The 22,484-nt window shown below is 39.5% G+C and overlaps 1 protein-coding gene across 7 annotated transcripts in view; it reads left to right on the top strand.

Moving 5' to 3' along the window:
- NELL1 (neural EGFL like 1) overlaps window positions 1-10,031 on the top strand; it is a 452,170-nt gene extending 442,139 nt beyond the window's left edge. For all 7 annotated transcript variants that reach the window (XM_050955301.1, XM_050955299.1, XM_050955303.1 and 4 more), the window contains 2 exons: window positions 4,068-4,292; window positions 7,799-10,031. In XM_050955301.1, the coding sequence (XP_050811258.1) occupies window positions 4,068-4,292; window positions 7,799-7,849 (276 nt within the window). In that variant the 3' untranslated portion in view covers window positions 7,850-10,031. The remainder of the gene's footprint in view (window positions 1-4,067; window positions 4,293-7,798) is intronic.
- Window positions 10,032-22,484: the final 12,453 nt, after the last annotated feature.

Raw genomic sequence — 22,484 nt, 5'->3', positions numbered from 1 at the left:
CAGTCAAAAGACTAGGCTAGATGGACCTTTGGTGTGACCCAGTATGGCCGTTCTTGTGTAAAATATTTCATTTTGAAAAAAATCCAACCATGTGACTGCTCTTCCCTATTAAAACTGGCAGTGCACAAATAAAACAACAAGTCCTACAAACTACCATTGAAAAACAATAAAAGAGAATACAGGTGAATAGTAACCTAATGCAAAAGGAAAGGATGAAGAAAACTGGAAAAGACCACCCAAACATACAGACTAAAAACCAAAAAAAAAAGCAGGTTACCCTTTTCATTCCCAATTGCCATAAAAAATAAAATTTATTATTTCTCCACTTTTTTATATTAATATAATAATATTTTTTAATAAGACCATTAAAAAGACCATTTGCTCTGCTCTGTATAGAAGACTGTCCTTGGTTTAGAGAACTCAGAGTCCTCTGGGCATAATGGATTGAGTTATAACATATAAAGTTTTGTCCTGCAAACTGAATCACCAGTGCTTTGTTGGAGTACTGCAAACACTTTACTTCAGTGAGGTTTTGAGTTTACTTTCCTGATGTTTTTTTAAATGCTTGCATAAGGAAAGAAAAGGGAACAGATTTTTCAGGTACATATTTCAGTATATTTCCAAGGTATGCACAACTCAGTTGCAGTATCTTGTTTTCAGAAAGATTCCTGGTCTTAGCTAATTTCATAGATGGGTTAACAATAATTAAAAGGCCAAGAGATTTAAAGTAATGCACTAAAACAGTGGTATAGCTGAGTTTAGAGCCAATCCTTAATCAAAATAGTTTAGACGTCATGGTTTTTGTGCTAAGCAATGCCCAAATGCAGCTTTAATTGCTAGCCTACTTTATTATTTTTTTCCATTCAGTTTGTAAAAGGCATGCACAGCCCCAATGGGAATGTACATTCTGTGAAACACTGTCTATTTAGCAGACCAAATCTCTAAAGTATGTGCTCAACTTTTTTTTTTAATTTTGATTATTTAATTTTCAGTTGTGAGAGAATAGAAAAATAACTTTTTTGTTTTAATACTTTCTAACATTCTTTTTTCTATGGTGTTCTATAAAAATGACTGGAGTTTAAAATCTGGTATGGCAACAGTTCTAGTGAGGGCTGCCTTTTCTTGGTGTGGAAAAAAATCATCTTCATTTAACAAAGTAAGGGAATTTTTAAAAAAGTTATATATGACCATATGCTTTGCGAGCAAATCGTCATCTTGACATCTGGCTGCTCAGGTAGCACAAAGCAGCTTACAGAGTAGCTAAGGATTTCCAGCTGTAGGGGATTTCCTGAGTAATGTAAAGTAGGCATAGCTGGCTCTGCTTTTTGCTTCCCTTTCTCTCAGAGGAGGGGGGGGGTTATGGGGAAGGAGCAGAAGAGGGTGTTCTGAGGCAGGCTATAATCCCCTGCACTCCATCTGATGCTCTCTGACATGATGGCCCTTGAGCAGCACAAGCAGCCTGATTCAGGGATGGGTATTTTCCACCTACTGCAGGTACATAATTTAAAAACAATCTCATAACTTTGTTAAATGAAAACCAATTCCTTCACCCCAAGCAAAGACACTGACTGGAAATGTGCCCATACCAGTATTCAACCTATATCCAGTCCTGCCCTGAGGTTCCTTTCATGGGCTTGGGTTTGTCCTTTGGCTGCTCCAAGGATGGGCGGGGGCGGTTGAAAGATAGTTTCAGAACCACCCTTGCTTCCTGCCAACCTCATCTTAAATAGTGAGCAGCTTTCAGAAACAATGGCTGGAGGGCTAGCCATAAGCTGAGAGACCTTTCATGCGGCCTTAAGGATCTCTTATTTTCATACTCAGGCCTGGAGATATTTTCTTTAGCCTGCACTGGTAACGAATCTCAATTAGGCAGTTTTTGGCCGACTGTTATATGTTACAAGTATAAATGTACAATTTACTAAGGACATGGATAGACACCAGACGTTTTTGGTAATTACTGCCCGTTAGACAACTAGACATTTTTCTCTTTAAAAATAGAAAAAATATTGTAATGATGTACTATGGTTTCAGCCGAAAGCACTAAAAATATCAAGAGTTGTGAAAGTTAAGTTTGAATGTGCAAACTTCATCCTGCTCCTATGCAGCTACACACTACCACAGTATTTAAATATGTGAGCATATGCTGCCATAGGTACATCTGTATATTTATAGTTATAAAAACAAATTTTACTATTTGAGAAATATATAGTGTATAGTGTGATCGCATGCTTTTAACGCCAGGCATGCCATTTAAAGTGCTTATATCATCACACAAACGTGTGCACACCCTAGTATTTAAAAATTCCAGTTGAATAATTACAGTAACCCTATCCCTGTAGCAGATTGTTTTAAAGAAAAAATACTTTGTTAAGGGATCCATTTAAGAGTGTATTTGATATTCCTTTTGAAAGTACAAGTTCATAGATGGGGGAAAATGCCAATTGGTGAATTATGTTAGTTACTAGCTAGAACAAAGTCTTTTGTGAAATGTAACAGCAAAGGGACTGAGGAGGCATTTACCCAGAGATTGTTGGGTGCTACACCATCTTCACTTACCAGTCTCTTCCATACGTATCTTAGCTTTGGAAATCCTCATGAATTTACAGGTTTGGGATTACATACATATAAGAAATGGTAACATTTCTTAAAGCAGCATTAGAGTACTTGTCCCAGAATACCCCAAGACGATTTACATTATACTACAGTGATTCACTCTAAGCATCAGAGACAAATTTAAAGCCACGGTATCTGTGTACTGTCTTTTCATTACTCTAATCAAACACCACTTCAATCCATGAACTGGCTTGATTTTGAGTATAATGCATCATTAAATGTGCTTTTTTTCATTTGTTTTGATAATTGTAGTTTAATATGTAGGTACTGATTATATTAAGATATTTGGCAGCATATTTGTTACAAAAATATGAAATTTGGTAATGAGATGTTACTTCTAAAATTTAAAGATTGTAAATTAGCAAAATGCAGGTTAGTAGTAGTAGTTCAGTGCAGAGGATCTCAAAGCTTGATGCCTGGATTGTTTAGCTGGTCTACACAGAGCTGAGTGGTAACGTGATTTTGGCTCCTCCTTATTTCTAGCTGTTAAACTGCTTCTAAAGAAGTTAAAAATATATTTAGAGTGGGGTTTTCAAGAGTGCCCAGCAGTGGCCCAACTGTTCATTTTGAAATCAATGGTAAAACTTACTTAGACTACAATGGGAATGTAGTTAGGCCACTGCGGAGCGCTTTTGAAAGTCCCCTCCTGCTTCTGCTAAATATTTTCCTAAATGTTACTTGTCTATGTAAGCAATTGCTGTAGCTGCCACAGGGATGTTATGCAACCATGAATGGAAGACTAGATGGCCTGCAAAGCAATAACTATATTGAAATATGGTTCATACTATGAAAAAGTATTAGTGCCTGAGTTTAAAAATAAACAAATAAATCACTAAACCAGGTAGTTTATCATAGAACAGAACAGATTCATAGATTCTAGAACTGGAAGGGACCTCAAGAGGTCATCAAGTCCAGGCCCCTGCACTCATGGCAGGACCAAATACTGTCTAGACCATCCCTGATAGATACTTATCTAACCTACCCTTAAATATCTCCAGAGATGGAGATTCCACAACCTCCCTAGGCAATCTATTCCAGTATTTAGCTACCCTGACAGTTAGGAACGTTTTCCTGATGTCCAACCTAAACCTTCCTTGCTGCAGTTTAAGCCCATTGCTTCTTGTTCTATCCTTAGAGGCTAAAGTGAATAAGTTTTCTCCCTCCTCCTTATGACACCCTTTTTAGATACCTGAAAACTGCTATCATGCTGAGCAAGCTGCAGATTAGGTTGCTTCATTAAGAAAAAAACCAAGAAAATTATATTGTACTGTACATAGGAAACATAAGTTTCAATGTCCAATGATGTGGCATTCAGCCTAATATGATATATATCCCAAACATGAATCTATTCTAATTTGATGCAAAAAGGAGCTTTCATTATATCAGAACTTATTTTTTTCTCAGTAACTAATGATTGGAAGAAATTTTTATGGGCCTTATTTCTATTTCTACAGGAAGGGGAAGTGGATTGTTGGCCTCTTTTATGCCCAAATCCAAACTGTGAGTACACCGCAATCTCAGAAGGAGAGTGTTGCCCCCGCTGTGTCAGTGATCCCTGTCTGGCTGATCAGATCACTTACGATATCAGAAAAACCTGTGTAGATGGCTATGGAATCACAAGGCTCAGTGGCTCTGTATGGACAATGGCTGGATCTCCGTGTACAACTTGCAAATGCAAGGTATTATGAGTACATAGTAGTGATTTGTACTGGATCATAAATATAGAGTTGTATTCTACCCCTGGAAGGTCACATACAACTCCCATTGAAGTAAATTAGATTGAAGGGCAGAGAATGTAACCTATAATATAAAAGTTTTCAATGTATGGTATGCATAGTGTAAACAAAATGGGGTAATTCTATAGTTATTTTCTTGGAAATTTGGGCACAGATATTTATCATCATTCTGCAACTTTAAAATATTCCATCTGAAATCCCTGCAGATATATTTAATATGAATCTAGGATAGCTATTTTAAAAATTGCCAAGTTTTATGTTTATTAAAATGTATTTTACAAAATATTTATTAGAAGCTAATACAATCATAAAAATTGCACTGTATATAGAAGAGGAAGATTTTAAACTTCTTTTGCCCTTTCTCCAAGACAAACATTGAGAACATGACCAGATAAGGAATCATTCAGACAAACTCAGAGGTGATATGTAGGAAGGAATAATTTACATGTTAGTTTCACAGGTGTAAATGACTACACATGGTATAAGATGGTAGCAAATTGGGCCCTTAGTCTATAGGTTACATTAACTTAGAGTCCCTTACATCTCTTCTCTATTTATTCCCTTAGCACTTCTTAATTTCCTCACAGTTATAAGTCGGGGTCGGGGGGGAAGGAACATTCTTACAGTAAAAACAGAAAATACTGAAAATCACACAGAAAAGTCTATTTTCATGAGATTTCCAGTCTAATTTTGAAATGTCAGAAGCTTTGCGTAATCATCAGAGCAGAACAGTAAGGTTCTGCCTTCATTATATGCAATACAGTGAAAAATCAATGTGGAATGATACTGTTTCTAAACACTATAAAGCTAGATCAATGCTCATGGGAGTCTTTCCATTGATTTCAGTGTGGTTTGGATCAGGCCCTTATATGAGTGAGGAACTGAGGGAATATGCTGTATTTGTAATCAGTATGTTGCAAACAGGCGTAATCATTAGATAAATCACACCCATTTGGGATTCTGAAACTAAAATCTTGGTCCTTCAACTCCAAAAATCTATCATTTGAATGGAGGGAGAGCTTGCTTAATTCTCTGTGTAGGTCATAGAATCATGGGACTGGAAGGGACAGCGAGAGGTTGTCTAGTCCAGTCCCGTGCACTTGTAGCAGGACTAAGTATTAAGTACTAAGATAACCCACTAAAAGGCAGCATCACACATACATAAACTAGGGAAAGCAAATTATAGAATTTTCATCTAGAACACATTTCCATTAAGTGATTGAAAAACTGGTTGAAAGACCATACTCAAAGAATAGTTATCAATGAGTCACTGTCAAACTGGGCGTGTGTATACACTGCGGAGTTCTGCAGGGGTCTGTCTTGGGTCTGGTACTCTTGAATATTTTCATGACTCAGATAATGGAATGGAGTGTATGCTCATACAATTTGCAGATGAAACCAAGATGACAGGCATTTCTAGCACTTTAGAGAACAGGATTAGAATTCAAAATGACCTTGGAAAAACTGGAGAGTTGGTCTGAAATCAGCAAGATGAAATTCATTAAAGAGAAGTACACTTAGGAAGAAAAAAATCAAATGCATAACTACAAAATGGGGAATACCTGGCAGACAGCATTACTGTAGAATAGGATCTGGATGGTATAGAGGATAATATATTGAATATGAGTCAACAATGTGATGCCATTGCAAATATCATTTTGGGGTGTATTAACAGTGGTGTTGTATATAAGACACAGAAGGTAATTGTCCCCACCATTCAGCAATGGTGAGGTCTCAGCTGGAATACTGTGTCCAGTTATGGATGCCTCCTTTTAAGAAAGATGTGAACAAATTGCAGAGAGTCCAAAGGAGAACAACAAAAATGACAAAAGGTTTAAAAAAAACTGGGCATGTTTAAGTCTTGAGAAAGGGGGAACCTGATAAGTCTTCAGATAGTTGAGTGCTGTTATAAAAAGGATCAGTTCTTCTCCATGTCCACTGAAGGAAGAGCAAGCAGTAATGGGCTTAATTTGTAGCAAGGGAGATTTAGGTTAGATATTAGAAAAAGCTTTCTAGCTATAAGGATAGTTAAGCACTAGGGTAGGCTTACCAAGGGAGGTTGTGGAATCTCTGTTGGGGATTTTCTAAGGTTAATTGGAGGTTTCTAAGAACAGGTTAGACAAACACCTGGCAGGGATGGGTTGCGTTTGCTTGGTCCTGCCTCAACACATGGGGCTGGATTAGATGACCTCTCAAGGACCATTCTACCCCTATGTTTCTATGATAAACACAATTAATTAAACACTGTTGAAAAATGCAGGCCTAACCTCATATTCAGCAACATGTACAAGATTTCCTACAACGTGTGCCTCTTAGTCCAGAGTAAAGCAGAGATCGCTTAAGTCTATTCTATAAAGAAAAGTTATATTGGCACAGCTACGATGAACAGGGGTGCAGGCCCTGAGAGGAAGTTTAGGGGTTGGGGTGTGTGAGGAGGGGGTGTAGGCTCTGGGAGGGGGATGTGGTGATTACCTAAAGCTCCAAGGCAGGGTGGGCCGGGGGCCTCCACGTGCTGCTGCCCCCGCAACTTCCCAAGGGAGAGACCCAGCCCTAAAATTGCTGGAGCCCCACGGACCACATTGGGGAGGTTCTCGGGCTGCAGATGGCCCGTGGGCCAGGAGTTTGAGACCCCTGCTGTAGAAGGAGGTGTAGTCTTCCATCTAGGCTTTAATTCTCCATGATTAGCTTTCCTGCCCCTTTTTGGTGGCATTTCTCCTGAGGTTCTGTGATGGGTTTAAATGATGCTTTTCTATCAGTAAGATTCCTGGGCATTTGACTAGATGTCGGAGACTAAGCTCTATGGCTGGTGGAGTTAAGCTTGGTATGGCATGGGAATTGCTATCACAGTTTTCTTCAGCAAATTGAGAGTCTGCACTACAGGCATATGTTCAAACAAGTGGAAGTCTCTTTGTTCAACAGATCTTAGCAGAGCTTATTTTTGACCGATAATTTGGGAGAAAATAGCAAAATAAAAGATCAACTATTTTATGTTTTTCAGGTATTCTCTGCCAGTTTAATATTGTTGGGGTTTTTTTTAGAATATAGGTTATGCTCATGAAAGGGGACTGGATGGCTCCAGGCATTTGTAATGAGAACTATTGAGCCTTTCACACATATGTTTCTGTTTTAAGCACAATTCAGGTCAGATGTGATGCAGAGTTATTACAATCTAGCCAATGGGAAATGAGTTGGCGATTTCAGTCAAGTATATAGTGCAGAAAGATGGCCACATCATAAGAAAAATCACCACACCTGTTCCCTTTGAGAAAAGGCCATGGCCTGAATGGGCACGGCAACCATACTAACTGCTATAGGGGCCAAAATCATACAAAATCTGTGTCCTGCGAATATCTATAGAATATCCATCCCCACATCTTATAAGCCCCATGTTTTCTGTTCTTTAACATTGTTCTGTATGCGTAAGTAACACTGATTTGTTTGTTGTACAGAATGGGAATGTCTGCTGTTCTGTGGATTTAGACTGTCTTCACAATAACTGAAGCATTAAGATTGGACTCTTCTCTGTGAGGAAAATTGACGCAGTTAACATCTAAAATAAAGTTGTAAGAGTTGGTGTTTTATACAACAGACAATTCCAAAGTCTCCACCTGAGTAAGATGTTTGGGAGTTGCCTTTGGGACCTACCACAATGCTATCCTTGTCTGGGTGACTTTACAGTACAAAGCATATAAGTCTATGGTTGTTAAAAAAGTTTTCAGTGTTGTAAATTATTCACTTTTCCTGTCACATCATTTACAAATACCTTTAAATTATTTCATGGGTAAACTAATGATGTAATTTTGGTTTAATTTGTGTATTGACAACATGATTGAAGCTCAGATTATTTTACTTTGAATCTAGATTCTACAACTAAGGCTGCCTGTTGTGATTTTGTCCCATAATACTGCATACTTAGTTCTAAGGTCTCTGTCAGATGTATTTATGAAAATATGTATGTATGTACAGTCAAATTGCATAATACTTATATTTCATAGCTGTCACACATTGTAAAACATTCCAAAGTACATTTGACTTGTACAGGCTGGAAGTAATCACACCTAAGTTTACCTTAAAAAAATGCATTTTCTTTTCCAAACATACGAACTAGTAGCAGAATTCCTGGATTGAGCAGTAAAGCACATATCCAGGAAACAATGCCCCTTACTGAGAGGTTTAGAAGAGTGGTCGAGTTTGCAAGTGACACTACAAATACTGGATGTTGGTGACATTCATCTGGATTGTGAAGCAATCAAAGAGCTTGAAACTTGTATATTTAGAATGGGATGGGCACGTTTATACTGCAGTTGAACATGCACTGCTGGTCTGTGGCAGCCGATTTGTGGGGCTTAGGCTACTGGGCTATACAATTGCCATGTAGACATTTGGGCTCGGGCTTGAACCTGAGCTGGAGAACCCTCCCCACCTTATGGGATCCCAGAGCTCAAGCTCCAGCCCAAGCCTGAACATCTACACTGTAGTTTTGCAGCCTGAGTCAACTGACACAGCCAGCCATGGATGTTTAATTGCTGTGTAGAGTTACCTAGTTCCAACAGTGGAGATGAGTTCACCATCTCTCCCGGTGTACTTTCTTTCCTATAATGAAACCTGCCATTCATAACAGGCTGAACCATTGTAGAGATGACAAGAAATGGTGTAAATGACAATTACATTTAGCCTGAATTTCAGCGTACATTGCAGCATGCAAGCCCTGGGAGATTGGTGGCATTCTATGCTACAATTTTCATTACATGTAACATATTCAAGAAGCAATCTGGCCCCTTTTTGTACTCTTCTGATGGTCAAAAGAACCTAATCTATTAAGTTAACCATGCATAAAATGCTTTTTAAAAACACCAAACCTAGGCAGAAATCCTAATTAAAACTCTAACAAAAGGTTTGATTTTTGGATGTCATCAAAGGAAGATGTAACTCTTTCTTTGTTTTCATGAGGCTAGAAAGTTTATAGTACTACCCCTATCTATTTCAAATCTGATGGCGTATACACCTTAAATGCCACATTTTTGATGTTCTGTTGTACTCTGTTCTGCTTATTTGTATGGTGTTCTTTGCCTCCCCAACCCCCTTTTCTTTAATTAACTGAACAGCAGGTATTTGGAAAAAGATTGCAGATATAAGCGTAGTGGCTATACTTTGGAAAAATATACACTTGTGAGTTTTTAATAGCTTTATCCAGGAAATGTGAAATTGATTTATAAGACTGGTGTGTGACTGTATATAATGGAAGAATATTAGAATATTCTTTTAAATAGTGTACTTTCATGTTTCTCCTAAGGGGGTTTTGCAAAATGCTATAAAAATTACTTGCAATCATTTAGCTATTTTTAGTCCACTATTCATTATTAGCATTGATAATTTACTTAGAAGGTTTGCTGATGACTGGGATCAAGCCTAAACATACAGTCATTATTTTCTTAAATGTCCAGTCACTTTCAGTTTCCCATGTGTTGATTACATTTGCATTGTTTTAATGATTGTATTATAAGGGAAAGAGTTGTGTTTTACATGATACTCAAAGGATGTTTGTAAATCATACTGTCAGTTCATTTTGTAAATCACATTGTAAACCCAAGGGTAATTCAATTGGAGGAGACAGTCAGTGGGCTGACATACAAAAGGGAATGATTTAAAACTTGTGGGCCTCTAAATAAACTCTTATGTACAGATTGCCTTTCCTTAATCTTATTAGCAATATTGTAAAACCCAAGTTTATTACAAACATTTTTCCTTTCCCAAATTCATTAGCAGAGTAGTAAGTTACTGCTATGGCTACAAATGATTGTTTGAGATTTAGCAACAGAGCTCTAGGAAATACTTCCAGTCACCCTCAGACCAAGCACTGTGTTCTAGGTCCAGTCCATTTGTAAACCTCACCACCTGATGTTCTGTGGATGCATCTGGAGAGTTTGAAAATCAGCAAATCTCTCTTCTCTCAAAGACCCCTTATTTCCTCTGATGCCTTCCAACAGTCCTCCGACTTTCCAGGCATACGGCAGAGTCCAGCTGAGGGAAACTGAACCCTCAGAGGTCAGTTAACAAGCCTGCAGGATTCAGTACCAAGGGATTTGTGTAGCCCTATTTAGCAAACACTATCTCCTGCATTTTCAAGATTGAATTGTTTAGCTCTAGGCAGAGAATGGATACTGGGGTTCTCTTATTTATAATGACTATGATGAATAATTCCTTGGGGCGAGAGTGTTACTAGGGACACCAGAATTATGTGAACATAGAAAACCTAGAGCGAGAAATATTCATCTAAAACAATAGTGAAGGACAATCTAGTTCACTGTTTCATTGTCAAAAGAATGTTGTTAAAGTAAAATATTACAGAATCTTAAAGTCTGTGAAGACATTTTTCACCTAAAAGCCTATTGAGACAATGAAAACTCTTCAGAGACCAGTCTCTGTATTTTCTGAATTTCTCTTCTTCATTTGGAGCATAGTCCTGCTAACAATGGGAGTTTTGATGCTGACTTCACTTGGAGCACAATTGGCTCAGATCATTATTAGAGATATCTGCACAAAAGCAAGATCATTGCTGCTTAAGGGAACAGACCTTTTGTCCTTACTAAGGACAAACTCTCACTAAAGGTAGTTGTAAGCATTCAGCTGATGATGATGATGATGAGCATGTCTCACACAAAAAATTATGGCTTCAGCTAATCATTTCAAAGGCAGTTAATGTTGCAAAGGAGTCTGACTTAATGAATAAATAAATAAGGAATGAGAAGTAGGGGAGCAAGACCAAAGAACAGCAGCAAAAATACAGGGGAACTTTTACTAGAAGAACTATGCAAAGTGTGAGAGATGCATTATCAAAGTGGTTCTCAAACTTTTGTATTGGTGACTCCTTTCACACACCAAGCCTCTGAGTGCGACCTCCCCTTATAAAAAACTGTGTTTTTACTTTACATTTAACACTATTATAAATGCTGGAGGCAAAGCAGGGCTTGTGGGTGGAGGCTTACAGCTTGTGACCAACATCGTGACCCTCAGTTTGAGAACACCTGCATTATCTAGTAACCTGAGTACAGCACTGGGACTCAAGAACTCTAACACACTAATTATTCTACTGATTCTCTACATGGGCTTGGGTAAGTCACTTAATCTTTCAGCCTCCCCCCTGAGTTCAAATGCTGGCTCCTGGAATCATTTCTCATGCAGTGTAACTCCACTAGTTACACTATATTAGGACCCTCCACACTCAGAGGGACAGTTTTACTCCCCTTACTCATCTACCTCACAGGAACATTGGGAGAATTGTGTAGCGCTTCAACCATGATGAGCTACACCTTGTACGTAAATAAAATGTGTTGCTGTGTTTTCCATTATGAGCTATTAGTGAATTTACAAGCTTAATGGTTTAATAAAGTAAAACATTTAGCATCAACTTTCCCATCATATTATGGCTTCTAAAAAGAAATTAAATTACAGCTGGATTTCAGTGTAGCAGACAAGTTATTTCACAAAATGCTGGGTAAAACCTCAGGAATAATTCAATAAATGGTAGAGGAAAGGGTGTAAACCATAACTCCTGCTAGACATGTGAGAAGTCTCACATAGGTAATGGCACTTCCATAACCAGGGATAATTAAGCACAATCTGTGACAATTTGATGCAGCCTTTTCCCTAAATGTTAGACAGTTGTGTCAGGAACACATTCTACTCTTGGAAAGACCAGGGTCTAATGTTCCTCTTGCTCACATCGTGTTTAAACTAGTGCAACTTCAGCTTTATACTGGCACCTGTGTCAATCAAGGTTAACTCTACTGGAATGTAAATGAGTCAAGAATAAGGCCCAAACTGTCAGGCACAAAGTATTTGATTTTTCTCCCACACAGGTGAGCATCAGCAATAACTCACTCATTTAAGTCACTGGAATTACACCAGGGTAAAAGCAATGCCAGAGACACAAGCATGGCCACATTGCTGCAGGGATCTACTAGTAAAAGGCTGATCTTTCTTTGAACACAGGAAGTAAATGAGTTAACACAGGACTTGGTGGATTCCAGCAGCACACATGCAAGTAACAGATCAACAGTAGTTTTGCTCATTATCATCTTCTTGCATACATCAGCCCAACATAATAGTCAAAGAAAAGAATCTTCAGGCATCCACTCACCCAAAGCATCAAAGCAGTATTTCTGAGATTTTGTGGAGGTCGCTTTTTTTTTTTTTCTTCCAAAACAGTGACTGATAAATCCATCTGGCACATTTTCAACAGGTTGAAATTAGATTATTCCTCACATGAGTCTCTATTAGGGAACCATTCCAGCAATGGGATTGGTGGTGTATAGCAGCCTCATAAATGACTAAATTAACAAGAGCCAAATTCTGCTCCCAGTTACCCCTGGGCAACAGTACTGAAGTAAATAGAAATGCATGGGTATAAGCAAGATTAGGGTTTGGCCCTAACTCAATCAAATACATGTCATTCTGAAAATCTTTGCTGCTATTTTAAATGTTTCAAGGTTCCTGCATTGGCTGTACCACAGATGTTTTCATCCTAACTTTGTAAGTTGTTTTAGTGTTTTGAGAGGCAGCCAATTCTCTTTCTGAAGAGAGCAGCAGCAGCACACACTTGTACTCAATGACCCCAGTGTGTCTATTCCTTGTTCTGGAGGATCCAACTCTAGGAAGTAGAAGGTAAGTTACTCTCTATGCCTATTCAATATGGGATTTCTGCTTCTACCACCATCTAGACTGATCATACAATGAAAACTGCCACCCAAAATCGATACATTGTCTACCAAGAGCTGGCCTGGGATCACTGACACATTTCAGATATTCCACTAAACAACTCTCTGACAGCAGTGGCATTTGGTTATCTCCCATAGTACAGCTAGTTTTGAACTGACTCTTTAAAGGAGAGACTCTTGTCACCCTATATATGTTATAAGATCTGCAGCTTTGTATTTATAAATTCATGTATGAATATATAGAGGCAAGGTAGGTGAGGTAATATCTTTATTGGCCCTACTTCTGTTGGTGAGAGACACAAGCTTTCGAGCATACTCAGAACTCTTCTTTGGGTCTGCGTACGCAGAAGAAGAGCTCTAAGTGTGAAAACATGTGGCTCTCATCAACAGAAGTAGGGCCAATAAAGATTACCTCACCTACCTCATCTCACTAATACCCTAGGATTGACAGGGTATAACAACACTGCATCTCTCACACACCACACACTTTACCAGCCAGAAGTGCACTGTCATTTGGAAGGCAGCTGGGATTCAGCAATGCAAGAAGATGATGAAGTTTCCCTGTGTAGTTTCAGCAAAGTTTGAAAACAGTCAGCTGATCATCTCTGTTTCCAAACAAAGCAATTGTTTACGGTTCTGAGAGTGCAAAACCAGTTTTAAAATGTATTAGAAATTAATAACCAAACACATCTGACTTAATGTAGTGCCTCTTGGTACTGGTATTTTGAGAGATTTCCTTTTCACACCTTTTGGTGTTACATATGCTATTTGGTTTGTTCTATGAATATGTATCCTTACATCATATCTGAGTGCTACAAGCATGATGATTTTTACTATTGTCATGTCTTCAGAGTTAGGTTGGAGAATTTCAGCATACGTTGCAGCATGCTAGCCCTGGGAGATTGCCGTTTAGAATGTTGCCAAAGTTTTATTACATCTTCTAGGGCTTCCCTTCAGTTTTGGTAACCTAGACTGGCCTGTGATTGAACATTAATAGCATATTTTTCCATCTTCAAATCAAAAAAGATTTTGGGCAAATTTCTGCTTGCACTTACGCCCATAAAAACCCATCTAATTTGTTGCTCTGGGTTTTCATGGCATAAAAAGGATCCCACAAAGGCTGAAATTAGAGTTGTGGGATCAAATGTATTATTTATATGAGAAACTCATATTACGCATAGAAATGTGTTTAACGCTTCAGATGTCAGTTTTAAGGAAATGCTTGGAATCAGGTTATTTGCTACCCAGTCTTTCTTTTTATGAAATAAATGAATACACAGTTTTACCTTTAAAGAAGATTAAGCAAATATAAATGACAGTGATACATGCAGGTGTAGCTTTGGTCAAGCATTCAAAGTGAAACAAACCCTTGACCTTTCTATTTCAACTGCCGAACATGTACAAGTCTAGGATGTATTGAAAGATAAAAAATAAATCCTCTAAAAAAAGCAGGTTGAGCAGCAGAACATCAACAGTTTGCTGGGGAGACTAAAACTAAAACCCAAGAGTCCTTATACTGCAACCTGTGACAGTGCTATTTCCCACCAAGTTTCCATCCAGCTCTGAGAACAGAACCGGAGCGACAGTAATAGAAATCTTAGAATACAACACAAATTATCTCTCTCTCGTATTGTGGTCCAGCACTTACTAATCCAGTAGCAAGAATTAGTAATAAATCTATTCAGGGTAGTACAATATCATTGAAGAAGAACTAACATCATACTTTTAAGAAAGGGAAAAAACAAAAACAATCTGGATAATTACAGGTTTGTCACTCTGCAGTAGTATGGAAGGCTTTAGAACAAATTATGGAGGCAAGAATCATTAAATTTATGGAGATAAATGGTAAAAGGGATGTAATGCAATGTGGGTTTACCAAAGGTAGATCATGCCAGATTAACCTGATTTCCTTTGTTGAGAAAAATAACTAACTGAATTTTTTAGATAAGGAAAGTACAGTAGATGTAATATATTTGGACGTCAGTAAAGCATCTGACACAGTATCACATGGCAAATCATTAGTTAAATGAGGGAAGATGGGGATCAGTACAAGAATTGTAAGGGGGATAAGAAACTGGTTAAAGGCAACAGGTTGTGCTGAAAGGGAGGTTACTTGTGGAGTTCCTCAAGGATGTGTCTTGGGATCAATATCACTAAATATTTTTATTAATGACCTTGGCACAAAAGGAGGAGTGTGCTATTGAAATGTGCTGCAGATACAAATTTGGGAAGCACTGTCAATACCGAGGAGGATCGGATCATCGTACAGGAAGGTCTGGATGCCCTTGGAGGCTGGAGTGATAGAAATGAAATTAAACAAAACTGAACAGTATATAGTGCAAGGTCATGCACATAAGGTCTAATAATACGAATTTCTACAACAAAGTGTGGGGGTTTGTCAGTTAAAAGCGACAGGAGGAAAAAGACCTGGGTGAGTGGTAGCCTTAAAAAAGGGAAACATTAGCCTAGGATATAATATAAAACTGGAAGGGACCTTGAGAGGTCATCTAGTCCAGTCCCCTGCACTCAAGGCAGGACTTAGATCATCCCTGACAGGTGTTTGTCCAACCTGCTCTTAAAAAGTCCAAATGATGGAGCTTCCACAACTTCCCTAGGCAATTTATTCCAGTGCTTAACCACCCTGATCATTAGGCAGTTTTTCCTAATGTCCAATCTAAACGGCTGCAATTTAAGCCCATTGTTTCTGGTCCTATCATCAGAGCTTAAGAACAACAATTTTTCTCCCTCTTCCTTGTAACAACCTTTTATGTACTTGAAAACTTATGTCCTCTGTCTTCTCTTCTCCAGACTAAAACTCATTTTTTTCCAATCTTCCCTCATAAGTCATGTTTTCTAGACCTTTAATCATTTTTGTTGCTCTTCTCTGGACTTTCTCCAATTTGGCCACATCTTTCCTGAAATGTGGCACCCAGCACTGGACACAATACTCCAGCTGAGGCCTAATCAGCGTGAAGTAGAATGGAAGAATTACTTCTCATGTCTTGCTTACAATACTCCTGCTAATACAGCCCAGAATGATGTTTGGTTTTTTTTTGCAACAGCATTACACTGATGGCTCATATTTAGCTTGTGATCCACTATGACCCCCACATCCCTTTCCACAGTACTCCTTCCTAGGCAGTCATCTCCCATTGTGTATGTGAGAGACTGATTGTTCCTGCCTAAGTGGAGTACTTTGCATTTGTCCTTACTGAATTTCGTCCTATTTACTTCAGACCATTTCAAATTTTAATCCTATCTTCTCAAAAACATATCTAGTGAGGCATTTCCAGAGATAGAGAAGTATTACTGCCATTATACAAGTCACTGGTAAGACCTCATTTGGAATAGTGTTACATAGGGTCACCCATGATCAAGAAAGATTAATTCATACTGAACAGGTGAAGATAACAGCTAGTAGTAAAGTTAAGGGAATGGAGGGCCTATCTTAGGAGAGGAGACTGGAACTTTTGCTAAGCCAAACAAAGGCTGAGATTATAGTCTATAAATAGCTCAAGGGGGTAAACACCAGGGTGGTTAAAGAGCTATTTAAACTAATGGACAATGTTTGCATAAGAACAAAGGGTTATAAACTGGCCACAAACAAAGTCAGGCTGGAAATTAGAAGGTATCTAACCATCAGAGGGGTGAAGCCTTCCACTGGGATTTGTGGAAGTAAAAACTTAATTAGTTTTAAATGAGACCTGTGCTTTTATGAGTGTATTTGTATGACAGCGTTGCTTCCTATGGTAGGGGGCAGGGCTTGGCAGACCTAGTTCACATCTGGTTTATGTTCCTAAAAGCTCATGTTTCAAGGCTTTAGCCAGCCACCTGTAGGGGTCATCAAGGGATTCCTCCCCAATGCCAATGTATTTGGGGGAAGGATAGTGATTGGTTGTCTTCCTCTGAAACACCAGAGATGGCCCCAGCTGAAGATGGGACATTGGATGGGGTGCTCTGAAGTGGCACCAAGCATCCTCTCTCTCTCAGGTGCTTGGCTGGCTGGTTCTTGCTCCCATGGTCAGGGTTTAACTGATCACTGTATGTGGGGTCAGGAAGGAATTTTCTGCTAGTTCAGATTGGCAGTGACCTTCGGGGTAGGGGGTGCTGGAGAAGCCTTCCTCTGCAGTGTGTGGGTGTAGGTCACTTGTCAGGATTATTGGGATATACCTCTCAATCATTTTCCTGCCATTGTGGGGGCCTCAGGCATTGGTGCACCTCAGTCCCTACTATTGTCTTGTGTAGGGCACCATAGGCTACTGCCCTGTGTAGTGTAATACTTAGCCTAATTTCAGTTGTTGGGCGATATTGGTGTCCTGGGATACATAAGAAGTTGGAATGGATGATCTGGTGGTCCTTTTCTCTGCAACCATGAGGACTAGATTCTTACCTAAAGAATTTTTTTTTAGCAAAAAAAACCCAAACACAAAACAAAAAAACCCCAACAACAAAAAACAACACACACACACACCCCTCCAGCAGCTGGGAACTTAAAAAAAAACACTAGTTATTGTGAGAGTTAGCAGTGCTAAGTGCAGCATGCTGAGGCAGTGCTGTTTGTCTCCCTGCCACATCCTAGAACAGCCCCAGCCTTGTATTCCTTAGTCTCTAGTCACACTTATGCATGTCCCTCTTGAAACAGTCATCCGCTCTCTCTAGTTCCAGTCATCATACTGCAGAATTCTCAATCCATTTCAGTGTGGACAAGTGGCATTACAGTGGGCATTCTTGCCAGCAGTCTCAAGAGAGGCCATATAATACATTGAATGAGAATAGAAAATAAACTATGTTCCTGTCACAGCTGATTTCCCACTCTGGCACTTCAAGTGCAGAAGGTGGGGGCCTGTAAGGACTCTAAAAATTAATACTTGCCACTCCAGGCTTATATTAACCTCCCAAGATTACAAGGTCAGAGAAAAGCTGGATTGGTAGATGCTGCCACGACCTAAGTGCAGAACCCCATTGAGAGACTAGGAAGGCTCACTTGAGAATTCCTTCCTTTGGGATACCCTCCAGCCCTTTCACCTCCCTCCCCCTCCAGGGAAGAGCTGAGAAAGAAAAAAGAAAATCAGCTGTGGCCACCAGCTAATTAAACATCTGCACAAACCTCTTAAGACACAAAAATTCAATTTTGTACATAAAGGTGTATTTTCTTTCCTTTTTTAAAAATAAAATTTATCTGGAAACTCAGCTATTGCTAGATTTTAAAAGAGCAATTACAAGTATTAAGCACCAAGAATAGTTTTCCTGAGGTCCAGCTTAAAGGTTACAAGCAAAACAAAAAGTACCAGAGTTAGCCAAGAGGAATTCACCTTCCATAAAAAAAAAAAAGGGACAAACAGACATCTTCCTAGACATTTCCTGATCTACTTACATATCTGGGGTTTTTAAATGAGTAGTTTCTAGGTATGATTTGATCATTTTTCATACCTGGCCCAAGCTTCTTACAGCATCACAGCTTTCCTCCTCTTCCTGGGTGAACAACCACAGAAAAAGGAGAAATTTTTTCTCAATTTTAAAAAAGTTCTAACTTCCCATTGGCTCTTTTGGTCAGGTACCCACTCACTTCCTTTTACCTATGCACAGCAGTGAGACTTTTCAACCCTTTACAGGTGAAGCAAGTAGAGAACAGCTACTAAGAGGGATTTCATAGCTAACTGGCTGTCTGGATGTCCATAGAAGGGAGCTAATGCCCTCACCCCCTTAATTTCTCACAGCTCACCATAAAGATTAGTACCTCCAGGTAATGTTGTTATCTGATGGGTAGTGCTGAGGAACTTACACTGCCAGCAATCATCACTTACCAGAGCTGTGGTAAAAGGAAGATTGTAGGGTGTGACTTTCAAAACCTACTATGAATTTTAGGAGCTGACTTTCAGTGGGAATTGTACTCTTAAATCCTCTCAGGGCATTTGAAAATCTGAACCTTAGTCTCTATGGCTCTTGATTCAGAACTGGTCAGAAGCATAGACAATTCAATCGAAAAATGTTAAGAGTCAATGCTCAGGATCAGCAGGTGGCCTGAATGGTGAGATTGCCAGTGCACAATCTTTGCAGGATTTGGCGGAGTGAGATGAATCCTTCCTCAGGCTTTGAAGAGGAAGCAGAGCCATTGTGCATCCTCATTGCTCCAAAAGCAACCATGGCCAGAGTGTAGTGAAGGATAGCTAGTGCACAGGGTCCTCAAACCTGTCCATAGCGGAATGGCACTAGTTCTGGGGCCTCCACACACATAGAATGTGGAGGGAAAGACTTGGTCCTGAAAGAATTATACAAATGTTTGGCCAGTGACTGACACACTTACTCTCATATAATTCTGGTCTGATGCCCTCTGATCCCCAGAAGTGGTTTGCAGGTTACCACATTTCTTCTTCTTTACCTTGTAGCCATTATGAAATAATAAGTACGCTGTATCAAAGGGGATTAAGAAAAGCATCTTACTAAACTATAGATATGAAACTACCCGCCGAAGAGCTGAACAAGAAAACTAGTGCATGGTCCCTGTTGTGAAGGATAGCTCAGAGTTTGAGAATAAGAAAAACCACAAATAGGTGAGAATGGTTTAGGAGGGCACCAGCCAACCCTGTAGATTTGCTTTGTTGGAAAGGTGACCCCAAATAAATCCACACTGATTAAAGGGTGGGTAAACAGAATTGGTTAAAGCACAGGCATGTGCCTCTGGCCCTGCTCTTGGAGTTATGTGATTACCTCAGAATCTCTGTTTGTTTTTTTAAAGAAAGAAAGTAGCCCTTACAGTTGAGAAAAAACACACTTGAAACTGAGATTCAAGTGTATCCAATGCAGGGATGCCTGCCTCAGTCTGTAAACACCCTGATACAAGTGCTCTGAGAGAGGTGAAGTGCTCAATGAATCTCAGTGGGGAGTTAACTGCAAGACCTACTCTTCTTGAGGCCACCACCACCACCACCACTCTGGGAGAGGACTGTGTGTGGGGAAAGAGGAGGAGCACAGCAGACTTGGCCCATTCCTGCTAATGGGTTAAGTACAGAGGAGGGCCCCCTGCTCCAACCCCAGCCTCTCATGGGAGGCCAGAGACTGCCCTGCTACTGTGACCCCCATGTCGCTGCCCCTGCCTCTGTGGGAGAGGAGAAAGGGCACTGGCTACTACTGTTATGATAGATATCCCAGTTGTAAAGTTATTACAGTATAATTATGTATACAGCAATATCTAGGAACTTAGAGAATGCTACTTTCCAGAAGTGCTTGATGAGAGAGGCCAGTATGTGAGGAGGAAGGAATCAAGCCAGAATATTCCAGTGTCTCGACTGACTCTTTTTACGATCACACACTGAATATGGTGGCTGAAGTGAATCAGCTTCTGCACAGGACATCAGATACAAAGAATATTGTGCACGCACATGCACGCACAAAAGAGAGAAAACAATCATAGCAGCATACCAGATTCCTGTCCTGAGCAAATGGACTTGAAAGGGATGTGATTAGCAACCAAACATTCTTTTGATTGCAGGGGGTAAACTATGAAATTGTAATAGAGCTGGATAATAAGGAAATCAAAATAAGAGCAGACACTATTAGCTGTCATGGGCAAAGGCTGCCACATGTTCCAATGGCATCTGGATATGCAGTAGATCAGGATGACCCATGTAAAAATCTCTCTCTCTCTCTCTCTCTCTCTCTCAAAAAAAAAAAAAGCCATACAAAAAAGATATGTTTTCAAAAATTCAATCAAAATGCTAGAGAAACAATAGACCAATATGTTGTAAAGTGTGAAAAAGGCTGCCTCGTGTGATTTGGTTTTGTTTTGTTTTGTTTTTTTAAGATTTGATAATTTGTGATAGATTACTAATCTGGTTGAAAGGTATTGGAGTTTGAGTGAGAATGCTTGGAGAACCCATAATAATGTTACCAAGAAAGTTCTAGAAATGTGCAATGCTAGTGAACAAGCTTACATCCGACTGCAGAGCATAAGTGGAGCAGACAGATAATTCACCAAGTAGCATAGGGAAAGCACTAAAATTTGTGCAAAAGCAAATGCACAAATACAAATCAGAGGAGACAAACAAAATGCAAAGGAAGAACTGTGGGTACTGTGGACAGGCAAAAACTGTACCAAGAGAAATAATGTCAAGGTTTATAGAAAAGAAAAAAAGAACCATAGCAAGGAAGCAATCAATGACTCAGAGGATGAGAATTTGCAATGTATGACATGAGTACAGTACCAAGCAGGAAAAATAAATGATTTTGTAAAGCTCATACTAGTACCAGATGCAAAGACAAGGCAGCAGCATACAAGCAAACAGGAAACCAAATGCTAAATATACATTGTGGGATGAGTAAATGTGTTAGGCTACATAAGAATTCCTCAGCATTATACAAGAGAATAAAGTAAAATTGGAACTTTGCAAAGCAAATTAAAATTTTATAATGGCACAAGCAAAGTAGAACAATGTAAATTAAATTACCACCAGACAGGTCTGCTCAATGGTCTGTTGGATGCGATGGGTACTGAGTTACTGCTGAGAATTCCTTCTTGGGTGCTAGCTGGTGACTCTTGCCCACATGCTCAGGGGTTAGCTCAGGGTTTAGCTGATCGCCATATTTGGGGTCGGGAAGGAATTTTCCTCCAGGGCGGATTGGCAGGGCCCTGGAGGTTTTTCGCCTTCCCCTGCAGCGTGAGGCACGGGTCACTTGCTGGTGGTTTCTCTGCAGCTTGAGGTCTTCAAACCATTTTTGAGGATTTCAATAACTCGGTCCTGGGATAGGGGTTGTTATAAAATTGGATGGGTGGGGTTCTGTGGCCTGCCTTGTGCAGGAGGTCAGACTAGATGATCAGATTGGTCCCTTCTGACCTATGAGTCTATGGGTCTAAATTAAAGAGTACCATCATGGAAAATATATAAGTTGAAATTTCAGATAATACAAACAACACAGAAGCTACTGCTTTTAGCTAAAGCAAATGAATTCACAAACCTAGTGACACTAAACCTAGGACAAATGATTCATGCAATAGAGACACAAGCAAAACTAAAAAACAAAAAACTATATCCAGAGCAGGCAATGCACTGTGGCATCTCTGCAACAAAGGGCAAGTCTATACTACAAAATTAAATCAATTTAAGTTACATCGACATGCAGCTGCTGCAGTAATAAAAATTGATTTTTCATGGCCACATTATGCTCCTTCTGTCAGCGGTGCACATCCACACCAGGAGCGCTTCCACCAATTTAATGGACAGTGTGGGGCAATGTGGGGCACTGACAGCCCAGAGCTCTGGGCTGGCAGCCACCTGGGGCTGGCAGCTGGAAGAGTCAATGCAGTATCGACACTAGCACTACATCGACTCAATTGCTACTTTGCTCGCAGATGTGGCGTTATTAGGTTGGTGTAGAGGGCAACTTAAATTGGCAGGAGCAACGTTATAGTGTAGACATTTAC

Source organism: Gopherus flavomarginatus, chromosome 5 (assembly GCF_025201925.1).
Source record: "Gopherus flavomarginatus isolate rGopFla2 chromosome 5, rGopFla2.mat.asm, whole genome shotgun sequence".
Lineage (NCBI taxonomy): Eukaryota > Metazoa > Chordata > Testudines > Testudinidae > Gopherus > Gopherus flavomarginatus.
Note: the sequence above shows the minus strand (reverse complement) of the source record. Positions and strands in the feature narration are given on the sequence as shown.